The sequence below is a fragment of the Oculina patagonica genome, chromosome 1, assembly GCF_052425735.1.
Source record: "Oculina patagonica isolate OP01 chromosome 1, crgOcupat, whole genome shotgun sequence".
In the NCBI taxonomy this organism is placed as follows: domain Eukaryota; kingdom Metazoa; phylum Cnidaria; class Anthozoa; order Scleractinia; family Oculinidae; genus Oculina; species Oculina patagonica.
Window position 1 is genome coordinate 45,164,282 of NC_135758.1, and position 16,186 is coordinate 45,180,467.

At 38.7% G+C, this 16,186-nt stretch overlaps 1 protein-coding gene across 1 annotated transcript in view; it reads right to left on the minus strand.

Moving 5' to 3' along the window:
• Positions 1-370: 370 nt before the first annotated feature.
• The window catches only part of LOC144634314 (uncharacterized), a 48,894-nt gene continuing 33,078 nt past the window's right edge, over positions 371-16,186 (minus strand). The window contains exon 4 of the mRNA XM_078493241.1: positions 371-511. Coding sequence (XP_078349367.1) covers positions 395-511 — 117 coding nt within the window. The 3' untranslated portion in view covers positions 371-394. The remainder of the gene's footprint in view (positions 512-16,186) is intronic.

A 16,186-nucleotide genomic window follows, 5' to 3' on the forward strand; every position in this document is an offset into this window, starting at 1 on the left:
CATTCATTCGCCACTGAGACTTTTTCTCAAGGACCCATAACAAATTGCCAACACAGGACACGAATCGTATCAATATGCACATCCTTACATTACATTACATAGTCCTCTTCGCGCCTAAGAGGCACATAAGGCTGACATCCTTATTTAACTCTTCTATATATTAAACTGCTCAGTAAAGGCTCAACATGAGTGTACTGTCTTCATTCATACATTTGTAAAGCAGGGTTCGTACTCTTTTGAGTTCTTGAAATTCCATGACTTTCCATGACTTTTTAAAGTTTTCCATGACCTAAGTTTGACCATTTTTCTTGGAAAAATTCAAAACTCATCTTGACTTCAGGTACATTTTTACCCTCTTACCCACAACATAACCTGCCAAATTTATCTTGTAGAATCAATACCATTTCCATGACTTTCTATGACTAACACTTAAATTCCATGACTTTCCAGGCCTGGAAAATGAAATTCTAAGATTCCATGGCTTTCCAGGTTTTCCCAGGCTGTACGAACCCTGTAAACAAGACATTAAATAAAGTTGTTGTTGTTGTCTCACGGACTAAAATGGGCTGATGCAGAAAAGTTTCAAGAATATTTGCACAGGTTTGATGGGTTTTGATGTTTTCTGCAACCACACAATATATCTGGCATAAAAATAATCCACTTTTATTTAATGTGAAATAAGGGGTATAAAGTAATTGGGCATGGATTGCACATTCAATTGTTTTAGCTCTGTTACGTTTTGGACCAAAGATAATGATGCCGTTTTATGTCGTGAAGTTCATCACCTCAATCCCTGCACAACAAAAAAGGCTCAATGCAACAGAGTAAAATTTGGGAGAAAGTTGCTGCGACATGAAACAACTCTTCCCATCTTGTATTAAGTGATGACAAGCGGGCTGTGTTAGATCACATTGAAATATTGGTAAACAGAAAAAATAAAACGCTGAGATAAAAGGAAGTAGTATTACACCAGATGAATCCAAAGAGCTGGACGATCTGTTGGATCAGATGTTTGCTCTGGAGGAAAGGGCGGAGGCTTAACAGCAAGAAATGGATCGCGAGAAAAAACAGAAAATGGAAAATGATAGGAACAAAGTATATATAATAAAGTATATATGAATTTAATATATTCATTTCATAAAGCTGAAGATATGAGGTTGAAAGCTATGAAAAGTTGTCTGAAACACGTTAAGGTATGGAAAAGTTGTGAAACAAAAAGGCACTCAGGAAACAGTCAAAGCAAGCTACCACGTCATAGCATGAGTGTGAGAAGAAACAAATGAAAGTTGCTTTAAATCCACAAAAGGCCTTTCAAGCACAGCAGAGTCACTTGCTGAAAGTGGTGATGCAGCAGCAGCAAAAACAAACTTTGCTTATAATGCAACAACAGCGGCAGCAAACAGAGGCATTGATGGGTATTTTGCAGTGGAAAATGATTAAATAATTGCAGATCCATCAAGTGTCAAAACAATTGTCTTCATTTTATTCTGTAATTTTGTGATGCTTTTTACCCTTTTAATAATTTATCCCGTATTTCTCGTATTTTTATTCGCTATATTGTCTCATAGTTTATCCATAGTTTTAGTATTCGTATTCTAGTGTATTTTTATAAAAAAAACTATTTTGGACCATCACATTCAAAACCTAATTTGAGGTTATCATACATGGCCTTCATAAAGCTTATTATGAAAGGTTTGTAATTGTTATGAACGTTCAGAGAGAAAAGGAACTTTAAGATATCGTTTTAATTGACATTTCATTATTTAATAATTACAGCTTTATTTAGTTTTCCCATCATTTTTTGACATTTTATTGTTCATGTATTTAATCATTAATCGGAGCGTCTTTTATCATGTGAATTAGTTATCTATCTAGTTTAAAAGCCTGTCGCTTACATAATCAACGCAGTCATCGGAGTATTTGAGTGGAGTATCGAGGCCGTCGGAGTTAATTGGGAGTTTATTTGGAGTTCATATCAGAGTTACATCTTTTGGAGTTTATTCGGTTTACCATTTTTACGCAGGATTAGGCGTGAGTTACAATTGTACATATTTATCGCCTTTTTTGCTTTTCCTGATTTCTATTTTCGCTTGTTATTCCTTTAGCCTTGTTTCTGATTACGCAATTGTAAATTGCTTTGTAGTTTTCACCGCATGTGTGCATAGCCAGAATAAAGTTCATGATTTTGTATTGTACACTGTGGTTGACACTTACTGTTACCTAAAGTACATGGGTACACGACAGTAATTAAAAGGGAAAATTGTACAGAATTGTACTTTGTGGATTAATTATCAGAAAGACAGTTGATTTTAACAACTCATGCAGTCAGATTTTTTATTGTTTTCTCTTATAATTCTCTGTTAATGTGTTTGTTTGTTTAAACAGCTCATCTTGCTCACTATTTCCAGTGGACGGAGGAGGAGGCACAAAACAAATTTAAAAAAGAGCCAATGAATACTCAGCAAAAAATCGCTGAGCTGACAAATATCGTAATTTTAACAAACAAAAACATTTTTTAACACAGGTACTTTTTATCATTTTTTTGTTTGTATTAGAAATCTTTTTAGTCTAATATCCCAAACATTTTGCATTTCTCGTTGCATGATTTAATTAATAATGTTATATGTAGTATTGCTAATGTAATAAACAACTTTTCCTTTTTGGTACAAGATCAATGTTTGGAGTGGTAAATTTTAATTAATGGTTTATTTTTCAGTTAATTGATGCTAATTATAAGTGTTGTATGACATTCTTGTACTGATATTTCACCTAATTTATATCCAGAGTTTTTCAATCCTGCCCAGAATTCCACCAGAATCCCGCCTAAGAATCCTTCTGAAATCCCACTAAGGATCTTACTTTTGAACATGTGATCAATATCACTGTGTTGAGGCCAGCTAGCTGCCAAACTTAATAAACTGAAATTGATTTAGGTCTGTTTAAAGCTGGCACGTACTCGTTTACGTCGAACTGTACACAGTCGGTCGGACTGTGTCGAATCACATGACTTAGTCACACACGGTTTGTCTTTAAAAGAGTTTCGTGTCGGGCCGATGGGGCTTGCAGTGTTGTTTTTTGCTACAGTTTTGTACTTTTCCCGTCAAAACCGCACAAAACATGTTAAGTATAGGTTTCACAGTTTCTATTTTTTTCCGAATGTGTTGTTAATTTAGGTTTTCTCTTGTTCAGTTTTTCACCGTAGGCGTAGATTGAGTTGACAAGCCGTGGAGACGTCTGTATTTGAACACAATACGTTGAGCATTGTGATTAGAGTTGAGTTTTACGACTACGCCTTGAAAATATTCTGTGTTGGTCCTCCCCCCCCCCAACATCACTGAAAAAATGTTCTTTCTAAATAGTTGATTGTGAGTGAATTTCATTGAGGGATGGACGCATCGAATTAATAAAATTTCGGCCTCGACAGTGGAATTGAATGTTTATAGTTTGGGCAGCTTGCGTTACGCTGAACACGGAATGGATCATGGATTGCTTGATTTTCTTATTCAGTTTCCCGGAAGGATTTGTACAATGACAGTACAAGGTAACATTAGTTCTATTTGTAGGACAACAAATGTGTTGATCCTGGCCTGCAAATGATCCCGGGACCGAAAATGATCCCTGAATTGGACCGCAAATGATCCCCAGACCAGAAACGTTTTCTGTAAATGAGACAGCAAAAAATTAGGAATGGCGTGGACTCAATGACAAGTCTATTGTTGTACATTTTAAATTATAAGTAAAGAAAAGACAAGTGTCTCATTCATATATAAGCAACAATAAATTGCAGTAAACATACTAAAGGAAATTACATTTCACTATAACCTGTTTTTTCGTGTAGAAAATGCAATGCAAAAGATAAATCACTGAATTTTTTTTTCTAAGTGCAGGATGCGAACCATGATGAATCAACAAAAAGTAAGCTTGACAGAGAAGTCACTAGTGCGGGTCTCAGCTATCGCCAGCCTCCGACACCAAAAGACGTAAACTGCTTATTTCACGCAATAAGCAACCAACTATCTCTTCTGAGAAAGCCCTCTCAGACAGCATCGCAACTTCGCTCTGGTGTCAACTTTCTCCAAAGCAACCCGACCACTCCTGGCAGCATTCATTTCAGAGAGTTCATGGATCATAGCAGATAGGAGTCGTACCTACACCGCATGTCCACGAACGGCGAGTGGGGAGATTGTATTGCCCTTCTTGGCCTTGTACACATGCTTGAAATTCTGGTGGCGGTGGTATCAAGCTTAGGAGAAGAAGGCTTGAACTTAATCTCTCCGACCGCTACTCGCGATGCAGCTGAAGCCAATTTCGACAGTATTGCCTTGCTTGGTCATGAGGCTGAAAGCCACTTCCATAGCCAACAGAAGGGTATGCATTTTCGAAGAAAAAAGATTCGAGAGGTTGGGAAAACCTGTTAGACTGACCTTCATGCCCAGCCATGACATGCTCTTATTGGAGGGACACACCAGGCCAGCCATGAAGCAAGTGAAATATATTTCCAAGGGAAAGGGGATTTATTCTTGCTCCCTTCTTCTTAGCAAGGAGACTGGAAAAATTGTTGCCACTGTGGATAAGTCTTGTGCTGCCAGAAAATGCGGATTTTGTTAACATATCGTGGCACTGGCATACAAGCTCGTAAAAGCAAAAATGGCTGGAGCAAAAGAACTGCCAAAGCCAATCAGTTGCACAGATACACGCCAACAGTGGGGACTTCCTACCATCAAGTCGCAACAAGACCCTAAAAAAGAAGCCATGAAAAGGAATCCATTACAGGATATTGTATTAATTTTTGAAAAGCACATTCTAACTCGGGATAATTTGGGGGCAGAATGCACAAATTACCGTCAGAAATAAATTACAACTACCAGTCAAGACCAAGGGGTGAACCAGCAGTAGACCAACAGTGTGTCGACACACTGCGTGAAGAGCTCTCTAAATCTTGAAGATAACCCTAGTGTCATCTGAAAAGGAGAACACGCCCACAACCACTGTTACCCCTCCGCAGAGATCTGAGAGCTGGTTTCACGAGCGAATTGGAAAAGTGGCATCGTCAAAAGCGCCTGCATTGATTGGGCTACAGGGAAGACAAGGGTTAATAGAAAGTTTGGATTGTGTTATAAACAAAAAAAAGCGCCACCTAAAAACTTCACAAACTTTCAAAGAGGAATCAATTTTGAATCGTCTGCAGTTGACTGTTTCAAGACTGACAGTTGTGCTGAGGTAACGGAATGTGGAATGTTTCCTTCAAGTTGTAAACTGACTGTGTTATGATAAACAAGGCATTACATTTCAGGCCATTAATCTGAAAAGGATATTCGGAGTTTGAGAAGCCAATGAGTGTGCGCTAAAAAAAGGGGATTGGAGACGGTGAATAATTGCTTTAAAGTGGTTTGCATTGTATGATGCATTTTCTAAACTGATTTACGTTGAAACCATTTTCAGGAGAAGACGATCTTCACTTGGAAAAGTGCCAAACTTGGACCTGCAGCTGCCAGTCGTAGCCATGAACCTCCAAAAAAGAAAGTAAAGGTGACCAAAGTGAATAGAAACTTGACATGACCATCACCATGAAATCAGTTGAACAAAACTGTGCATACCTTTAGCAAAGCATACATATACTGGTAATTAATTTCTACTTAATTATCTTAACTTTTATTATATTACATGAGCTCCATACTACCTCAGAGAAAATTGACAATTAATTATACCTTATACACCGAATGCCAATTGTGACTGCATGACTGCTTGGTCGGTGCCTGGGCTGAGCTGCATGAAAGTAAAGCTAGTTAGGCTTCGGTGCTTTGTTTTGACAATGCTTTCCTACAAAACAAGAATCTTAGATCTGGTGTGTATCTTTTTCACTGCGCCACGAGTTATTCTCTTTCTGAGTGGGTAACCCTGCAATGGAATACAGCATCCCATCCCGGGGGAAGTAGAAAATCTCCTAGTAGCTTAGGCTACAGAAACCAAGACTAGTTCAAGCTGTATAAGCCACATGTCATAGAAATTAAACAATTCAATTCACAAAGTTAAAGTAACCAAACGTTTCATTGTCTGCAAATAGCCACACTTAAATGTACCATTCCACAAAAGAATGGCTACTTAATCATAGAGGTTAAAAGTCAAGGTGCATTTTGCTATGTTTGTGAAGCTGCAATATACTAATTAAGCCCTTCTTAAACTTAATTTTGCAGACTAAAAAATACTGAACAAAAAGAGCAAAGGTAGAGCAATGACTATTATGAAATGGTTTTAATTTAATTTATAATGAGCAGAAAAATATAAAAAATTTTATGAATTTTTTATACAGAATACAGGGCTGCAAAATAAATGTACTAATACATGAAAATGGTTATTACTTGCAGATGATGAAGATTAAGATCTTGGCCGTGTATCTTTCAATCAAATGTAAGATACCTCCAAAACATCTACTCCAGTAAAGGTAGTGGCCACTAGTGTCTTGTGCATGGTAGTATGCCAGAGATAAGAAGGAGAAGAATAATCCGTATAAATTAAGGGCAGACTTTTAAAACACTTTCTCACCAAAATGTCTTTGGCTTATTTACTGGCACATGATGGACAAAGCCTACAAGTAGGCCAATGGGTGACAGTTGCCTACAAAAAAATCCCATTATTATGGTAAAATTGAGTCTTTTGAAGAAGACGGGGAGGTGATGGTTAACTTTTTTTAAAAAAAAAGAGCAGGAGAATATATTTGGCCACGACAAGAAGACAAGGGGATTTTTAATGCCCTTTTTGTCTTCTGTTCTGGGCCTAGAATACAGAAGGTCAGCAGCGTTTCTGTTGTTATTAATGAAGAAAGTGTAACAACACAATTCGAATACTACAAGAAGAAATACCTTATTTAATATAATTGATTAGCCTGATTAGCCTTTACCTTATTATAGGAAATTAATGCCAATTAAAAAAAAATTGCGTTTATTTAAGTTGCTTTAACTTTTGTTAACGTAAATTTCTGCGCCGTTAATTATGTGGAGCGTTAATTTCCGCAACCTTAATTTAAATTATTTTGATCCCATACAGGACAGGACAGACATTATAATCTCCTAGGAAAAGGCATTTTTCCATCAGGGTAAAAATCTACCGGTATCACTGAGACTGCGAAGAATGCTCGAAGCGGTTAAATTCCCCCTACGTTTGGGAAAATATACGCCAAGTGTTGAGATAAACTTGTTCCTGTTGTCTCAACAAACGTTTTTCACTGTGCACGTCGCGTTCCCTCTCTTCCGCGTTAATTTCTTTTATTGGGAAGTAATTTTTCCTTTGATTCGTACCTTAATTAACACAAGCGTTAATTTCCTATAATAAGATAACTTATTAGTAACAAATTGTGTTTGTAGATATGCAATAAACCATTTTTATTGAATTAAATGCTATAGCATTTATTTTTTTGTGATTCAAAGGTGGCTTTTATTTAAAAATTAATACGGCAACTGAACATTTGAATTCTCAAAAACCAAACTTGACTGAAAAGATAATTTCAATATCCTAAAACATTTTTTGAGGCTTGCTCAAACGTGATTATTACTGCATTTGTTTTCGTTTTTTTTACTACACAATTTGTATAAACCATGCATCATTGTTGCTGCTGGAGGCATTAAATCAAATAAACATGGTAATGTATTTTGGAAGGGGGGAGATTACAGTCAAGTTTTAAAGAACATTAGAAATTTCATAAGGCCCACATTTGTTTCTTTCATTTAATTTGCTTCTCACACAAAAATGTATTATAGCTGCAAGGATTTATGTTCCTGTTAAGAAGTGTGACTGAAATAATAGATTGATCATAAAATAACTGAAAAGAGAGAATTTAATTACACTTTACAAGTGAATGATAGTTTTAACTTTTAAATTTCATGACAGTAAGATTTACGTTTTTCATGATTGTAATTTTAGATAAAATTATAATACAATGTATATATTTATCGGAAATATAAAACATAGTTTATTTAACATATGACAATGTGAATTTGGAAAATTATAATTGTGAATTAAAATGGCTGTATTTAATCAGTTGGCCGGAGTCATTCATTGGTGATACCTTGAAAACTGCATAATGGAATTTAGATTTGCCCAGACGTGAATTTAGGCAGGACTTTATGGTAAGTCTACTCTGCTATTTTAATGAGTTTTTAATGGTATGCAACAGTACTCATTTACCCCATGAAAGTAAAGGGGAGTAAAATTTCATGGACCATGAAAATGGAGTGAAAAGGCCATGAAAGTATACAGGAATTTTTCATGGCCCATTAAAAACTCCCCGTTCATGGGGTTTTCAAGGGCCATGAAATTTGAAACCCATTAAATACCGATGAATTTTAACGCCATGAAAATGTGGTAGAAAGTTTCATGGCTTGGTTTACTATGCCATGAAAATTCCATTAAATTGTATTTCATGGCCCATTAGAAATTTAATGATATTTTCATGGTTTTTTAATGGTTCTTTTCTCTTTACCAGAAAATTTCATGGCCATTAAACGGGAGTTTTTAAGAGGATTTTCATGGAAATTTTGATATATTTTTCATGGTATTTGCCCATGAAAAACCCATGAACTTAACCCATGAAAAACTTGTGAAAAAAGCATGAAAATTCCCTGATTAACCCATAAAAATATTCACAGAATTTTAATGGGTTTTGGTTTTCTAGTGTAAATACACGTCCTCATAATCAGGTTTGAAGCATTTTGGTAAATTTCTTTTAAGGGTTTCCCAGTACGTAGAAAAGCTGAGTTGCCCAAGGCAATCAGACATGTGATCAATCCACGTTGCAAAAATTTCTAACAACTCGTGCAAAGCAATGTTGAAGCGATCGGCTAAGTCTTTCTACAGTAATCCGAGACGCAATCTTGTCATTGTCAAAAACAATTTGTCAAAAACAATTAATCAATGTCACATTAATTAATGAATTCATTTGTATATAACAGAAGAAAAGACAGGAAACCAGGAGATCACTACCGAATATGCAGTTGTCACTTAAGAGATGAAAACAAGGATGCTGGTCCAGTAATGTACATGCTTAATGCTGACAAGCTGTTTCTTTCAGAAGGATTAACTCCAAAGAAAAAGAAAAAAACAGACCTCTACACAGAGCACTGCATTGTGTAGTGTATAAGACATGGTGCAAGTGCTTCAGGCCAAAGAATGGCATGTTCTTCACAACAAAAAACTCCTGCAAGCCAGATTATTCTTGAAGCCAAACTTGATCTTGCAGAGGGAACTTAAGTATCAAGGGGAAGCTAAATATTATCAAAGAACACATTCTGCAGGACCTCTTGACTCTTTTTACTAGCTGTTGAATAGTTCTTGACTGCACAGACACCTGAGTCAACAAAATGTAACTTATCCCAGTTACAGGGGGTCAAATTCTTTCAATGTTATTGTCGGAGTGGCACCCAATTCAGTCGTCACTTATGTAAGCAAACTATACCCAGGATCCATTTCTCACAAGGAAATTGTCAAACAGTGTGGTCTATTGAACCATATGGAAAGTGGTCACTTGATCCTTGCGGACAAGGGTTTTTGAATTCAGGACAATGTCCCAAAGGGCGTTTCTTTTTTTTTCAAAGACAACAGAAAAAAATCGTCAGCACTGCCATTTTGTTTCATGTGAGTTTGTTTAGAGCAGAAAATTTGGTTGCCATGTAAGCGTGACATAACCACTTTAGTACTCTGTGGACATTTGGTTGTATTCCTAAAACATGTCAAGCGTGGAAATGACTTCCAGAGCACATCTTTGACGGAATCATTAGAAGGCAAGGCAAAGTGAGAAGATGGCTTTCCTTAAAGTCTGCAATCAGAGATCGACACAGCTGTTGACCTATGCACTTAAGAGCTCAACCACCAAAAGCAAAAAAGAAGCCTATGGCCCCCAAGAGGTTGTGACATACTCATCCTAAACATTGATGTCTGGCCATAAGACCACTGCTTCATGCAGCAGGATGCAATATCAATGCGTGCTTCTACGATTCACACAAAGGTGTTGCGGTTCTGAGACCTTGGTAATGTCTGATTGTTCTTCAACCTCGCACATAAATTTCATTTTGTTTCACCTAAAAACTTGGCACCATAGTCACAATGACCATCATAAACGACATGAGATTCGTGGAAGTTTTTTAAATTTAAGGCCCTTACTAACAGGCCTTAAATGACAAGAATAGATTTGACACAAACTTTAATTTTCTCCCCTGACTATAAGCACTGGAAAATAGAGATTCAATTTGTAAATGTGATATATGTTGTATGCAGTAATGTGCCTTCCCTTCTATCAATTCTTAATAATCGTTGGAACACATATTAAGTATTGCAAATTTGGCATTTTTTCTTCCAGGCATATTAAAATGATCTCAGCAAAAAACAAAAAAGAGTAAATAACGTCACAAGTCCACTACCCTTTAGGAGTGCTGACGATGCAAGGCTCATCCAAAACAAGGAGGTTTTGAAGTGGATTGAAAGTTGGGAGTCAAAAGTCAACACTTAAATGGGTCTAACTGCATCAGAAAAAAATTGATTTTCTCTGACATGCTTTTTGTTCGATGTAAAGAAGATAATTAGTAGTTTTGAAAAATATCCCTGAACTACTCTGATATTGTTATTTAATTATTATTTTTTATTCCGCTTTTTTATAGAATTCTGTGTATTATGCGTACAAAATGGTGAACAAATCCATGACGCCAGAGGAGTGACAGTAGAATGGTGAAATTTCGTCTGAATACAAAGACCAACTGAAGAATTCATGACAGGAGAAAAGTTCAAGAAGCAAACACAATATGCAACCAAGCGGTTGGCACGAGAGAGGAATACTCTCACCAATCAAAAAGCAAAGCTTGATCATATTCACAGAAACAGCCTCACTTCACATGCAAGAGCCATGACCAAACCAAAAAATTCTTGCCGTGTTTTCAGAGGAACCTGCCCCTTGCTGGCCCACTTTGGGCTAAAAGGAAAGACGCAGTTTAATTAGCTGCATTGTAAACATTATTATTATTGGTTTGATCACTTGGTTTTCAGTTTTGTATCTATTGATGTACAGGTGTTTTCTATTTTGACTTTGGTATTTATTAATGCACACGCGTTTTCTTTTTATCAAGCAGTACTTACTTTATTGTTACCGGTATCACAAATCTTGCTATTGAACGGCTTTTACCCCTGTTGGCAACGTTCAAGACGTGTATTTTCAGAGGTGGTCTAACATGCTTGATGTTATCATGGTTGATGGCATGTGCCGTAAAGTCTGCTATCGTGGTCAGCCCATTACTTGCGACATAACATTTGCCACAAGGAGGGGCACACATCCTCTGCATGCCTGGATAAGGGCAAGTGCCGGCTTTGTCACCAGCTCGGCCATTTTGCTAGGGACTGTATTAATGCTTGTCACTTTTGCCAATCTGTTGGGCACCAGGCCGATCAGGACAGCTTACTAGGCTCACTTCCCTGAACTTGATGCTACCTCTGAGGCAAGGATAGAGCTGAGTCTGAGGAAAATACTGAGGCTGCAGCTGGTTCTCAGTCTCTTTTTTTCTGATGAACCCATAATGGGTCTTCCAATTACGATGGATCAGTCGTTGGTTCTGGGGTTTCTGTTTCGGATCCTGTTTCTCCTGTGACTGCCGCCCATTTCTTTGTTGAACCCTAACCAACTCAATGAAAGTGTGCTCATATAACCTAAGGGGGAAAAGGGGAAAAGGGAAGAGTGTTCCAAAAGTTGTTGAACACAGACCTGCAGCAACTGACAAGATTTTTTGCATGTTAATGCATCAGTACAACCAAGAGCTAAAACCTGGCTAATAGCAAATCAACACAGTTTTACTTGCCACATGACACGCAGAGAAGGTAAACAAAATTGTCACACCTTTTTGGATCTATTTTAATTCTATGACAACCCTAAGCGTCAATTTAAACACTAATTTTGACTATGTACCATGGTATGACCAAATAGATACAAACACAGAACTACAGTACCTGTAAAAATACAGGAAAAATGAAATCCAGCGGAGACTGTACTTCCAACTTTACAAATCCCAAAAAGTGCCACATTCTGCGAAAATAAGAGAAGAATAGCTGTTTCCACTTCTAAGATATACTTTTATTCCCTGTTATTGTTTTAAAATACCAAACTGATCAAAATTTATCATTTACTATTATGTAAAAACCTGTTGGTAAAATTCTCAAAACTGAACTACAAGTGGTTCCTCAGGCATCCAAAATTAGATTTGGATGGAAGTTGTTGCCCTCCAAGTGCAGGAAGCCCCCCCAAGAACAAATTGTGCGCTAAAATGCCTGACGCCAACCACTGGAAACCCGCCACAATTTATCACTCCAGATGATTCTCCTGCTCCTTCCCTTGATGACTTGAAGTCGAGCTCATCAATTTCAGACATTGCAAATGCAAGTTATGCCCCAGCGACAAAAAAGAGGAAATATGACAGAAAGTGAAAACTGTGATGAGCGATGTCAATAATTTGTGCAAAGGTCGCGGGGAGTCATTGGGCGACTTGATAACCCAAAGCTGCCTTTTACAGCGTGATAAAAAAATTGATAGGAAGAAAACCGTTTCTCATGTTTTCAGTAAAGTGGCTGAGGAGATAAACTTGTCCCTGACAAGCTGTGGGACGAACGAGTGGAAATGATGTCTGTCCCTGACTGGATGCTTCTCCTGTGCAAGCGGAAATCCAAAATATCAGACGATGGATGGCAAATGCTGCTGAATCTAAAAAAAATGGGGTGAGTTGTAGAGGACTAATCAACTTAATAATAGGTGGTCGGGTGGGCAGGACCCCAGAAGAATTAGAGGCAGTAGAGGTATGGGAGGCAAAGGGGGAAAATGGCGGATCCCAACCTTCAGATAAGGGGGGTGCGATCATCCAGATCCTAGAATAAGGGGGGGGTGCTGTAAAAAATTAGTTTTCAAAAGTTTTGTGTCGAAAGATTGCGTTCGTGGTGTTGTTTTCTTGCTACAGTTTTATACTTTTCCCTTCAAACCCACACAGAACATGCAAGTACAGGTTCCACAGTTTCCATTTGTCCAAATGTGTTGTCAATTTAGGTTTTTTCTTGTTCAGTTTTCACCATAGGCGTAGATCGAATTGTTAAGCTGTGGAGATGTCTGTCTTTGAAAGTTGTACTCAGTATGTTGAGCATTATGATTAAAGCATTGATTTCTACAACTACGCATGTGTAGTGATTGACAATAGTGATTGACACTTGGGACTTGATTGTGAAAGCAGTGCAGATATATGAAGCATTGAGAATTAGAAGGTTGTAAGAATACAGGGATCAGCTATAATAAAGAAGTTAACGACATTATACATTTTGGCAACGAGGATGGCCACCGGCCTTGATTTTTCGGGCATTGCTCGTTTCGACCGGCACTCGGATCCCACTTCCCTTAGTACACGCTGGAATGACTGGATCAAACGATTTCATCTGTTCATCGTGGCAATGGACATCAAAGATCCAACCCGCTAAAGAGCTCTGTTATTGTATTTAGCGGGCCAGATGTGGAAACAATTTTCGAAACACTCACTGACACAGGAGAAGACAAAGAGTTTGATACAGCTGTGGCCAAGCTCACCAAGCATTTCTCGCCCAAGAAGAACATCATGTATAAAAACGTTTTTCGACAAGCACGACAATGGGAAACCCTAGATCAATTTCACTCGCGTTTGCATCATCTGGCGAAGAGCTCTGACTTCGCAGATGCCAAGAATGAAAGAAAAACACAGCTAGTAGAAACCTGCAAATCAACTTGCATCAGACGAAAAGCACTTAGATTATGAAGACGGAAAAAGCCTTTCTGCACATGCCAATATTCTGGCAGATGAAAACTTTAAGAAATACATAAACACAGTCACTGTATCATTTAGGGCTGCAAAACTCACTAAGTGCAACTGTTCATCGTGTTATCAAGTCTCTTTTACGAATGGCTGATGGAACCTGAAATATGGTTAAAATTGTGAAAAATATGATGTTAATGAAGGCCTTCCTAACAGTGACTGATTGTGTCATCAGTACTATAGCCGCTTGCCAGTGGGAAATTAAAGAAAGAATGGTGAAAAACAAGAATAATCTAGCTCTTTCTGAAGTGCAAGACAGTTTCAGGTTGCAGGACTTTCCATACAAGAGCAACTCGCCATTGGAATAATGTTAGTGTTTCATTTGTGATACAACATCTCACTAACAATTTACAGAAAAAGTATGCTGTCCCTTTGCACTACAAGAACAATGCTCTGGAGGAAAGCTCTGAGGACAGCTCAGAAGAACAAGTAGCAGCAGCTGCTTCAGCAGCTCAATGCCCCTGTACTTCCAAGCGCTCGCACCACAAAAAAAAGAAGTGCCCAGTAGAAAATTGCAAATTTGAGGGAGCAGATTTGCAGCGCCACCTCAAAGTACACACAAAGAGAGGCGACATTGAGGAAGCGTACGTTGAGAAGTTACTTTCCATTGTCTCGGCAGGAGTAAAACAAAGGGGGTCGAATCGAATCAGAAAGGGGAATGCACATGTAAAGGGAAAGTGGAAGAAGTGGTGCCCTATTCCAGGCTGTGATAAGCTAGTGTTAAACGTTACCCGTCACCTATGCAACCCCAGCATGCACAATATGAAAAAGGGATCGAGGGAGGTCCAGCGGCTTGTTCGCATGGCCAAGCGATACACCAGCTTAGCTGAGCTGGATGACAACCTCGTAAAACCACCTCCCCCAATTGTTGAGGAGAGTACACATAGCTGCCAGAAAGTCAGTGCAGGCGATGACTCAGATGATGACGAGGATGACGGCGGTCACAGCAACACGTCTTCTTGTCATGGTGAACATGGCTCACAAGCTAGTCAGTCAGAACAAGAAAGAGACGAAGAAGACCAAGAGGTTCAAGAGGACAAAGAAAATGAAGATGACGAAGACCAAGAATTCAGATCCAACTACCGTATGTCGAGTTCTTCAACAACCCCCGCCCTAAAACCAACAGGCATAGGTGGTTGGCTTTGTTTTTTCAATTTCTCACACGGTCTACAGCAGGCGACAAGAATCGCAGCATCTGACTGCAACACGCCAGTCAAATGCGGAACCTGTTGGAAGCCGTCGATCCAGATGAAGATGACGTCTTCTTGAAGACGGAGGAATCATTGTCTGGAAGGCTTGGGTCAAGCCCAACCTGGAAAGCAAAAAATACAAACCAGGTACAATTATCTCCTATCTAACCTCATACGAGAAGTTCCTGATCTTCCTAACTCACCAACGCTTTAACAAGGAAGCTCCACCACTTCATGCAGACGACAGCAAGTTATTTGACATAATAAAGAACGATCTCAAGGGGTGGAGGTCAACCGTGGACAGCAAGTCTCACAAACACAAGAACCAGAGGTTCGTTGAGGAAAGCGACGGGCTACTAACCCTCAAGAGTTAGACAAAATGAAGTCCAGCAAGACCTACAGCGAAGATCGGCACGTCATTATTCAAGCGGGAAAGGGCAAAGAACCATCTTTAAAGGAATTCCTGCTTGCGCGCGACTTCCTTTTGACAAAGTTTTCCCTCGACACTGGCACTCGCCCTGGTCCGCTAAATAATGCGACCATCCTGGAATATCGGGCAGGAAAGGTTAAAGATGAGTGCAAAGTGATGCTAGTGGCAAAGCACAAGCGTGCGAAGGATGGACCGGCCATCTGTCCAATGCTTCCTGAGCTACACAAGTATATGAAGATTTACGTCCGTCGCATCCGTCCCCTCTTTGCAAAGGATTTAAAACCCGTTGCAGGATGTAATGGGTCCCATCCATCCTTTGTGATGCCATTAAGAAGTCAATTACGATTTGCCCTACAGCACAAGTATCAGCTCGCAAAATAGCAGACAGCTGAAGTGGGGAAACTGCTCTGTGTTACAATGAAGATGGAAAGAGAAGAAAGACAAGCAGACAATTCACAAAACGATTAACAGTCAAAGCGGCATAAACCTCAGATGACGGAAATTCAAGACGACGAGGTGAACATTGGTGTGTCATCATCCTCTCTTGTAGATTTGATAAGTGTTTTTCGAACTCTTCAGGAATTTCCCATTGTAGCGTTTTGACCTCCAGTTAACAGTGAAGAAATGGATTTGGGTTGCAAACGGGTCTAGGGGATCAGCGCCTTCCAAACCAAGAATCAAAAGATGAAGAGCCAGAGACGCACGCTCTTCTT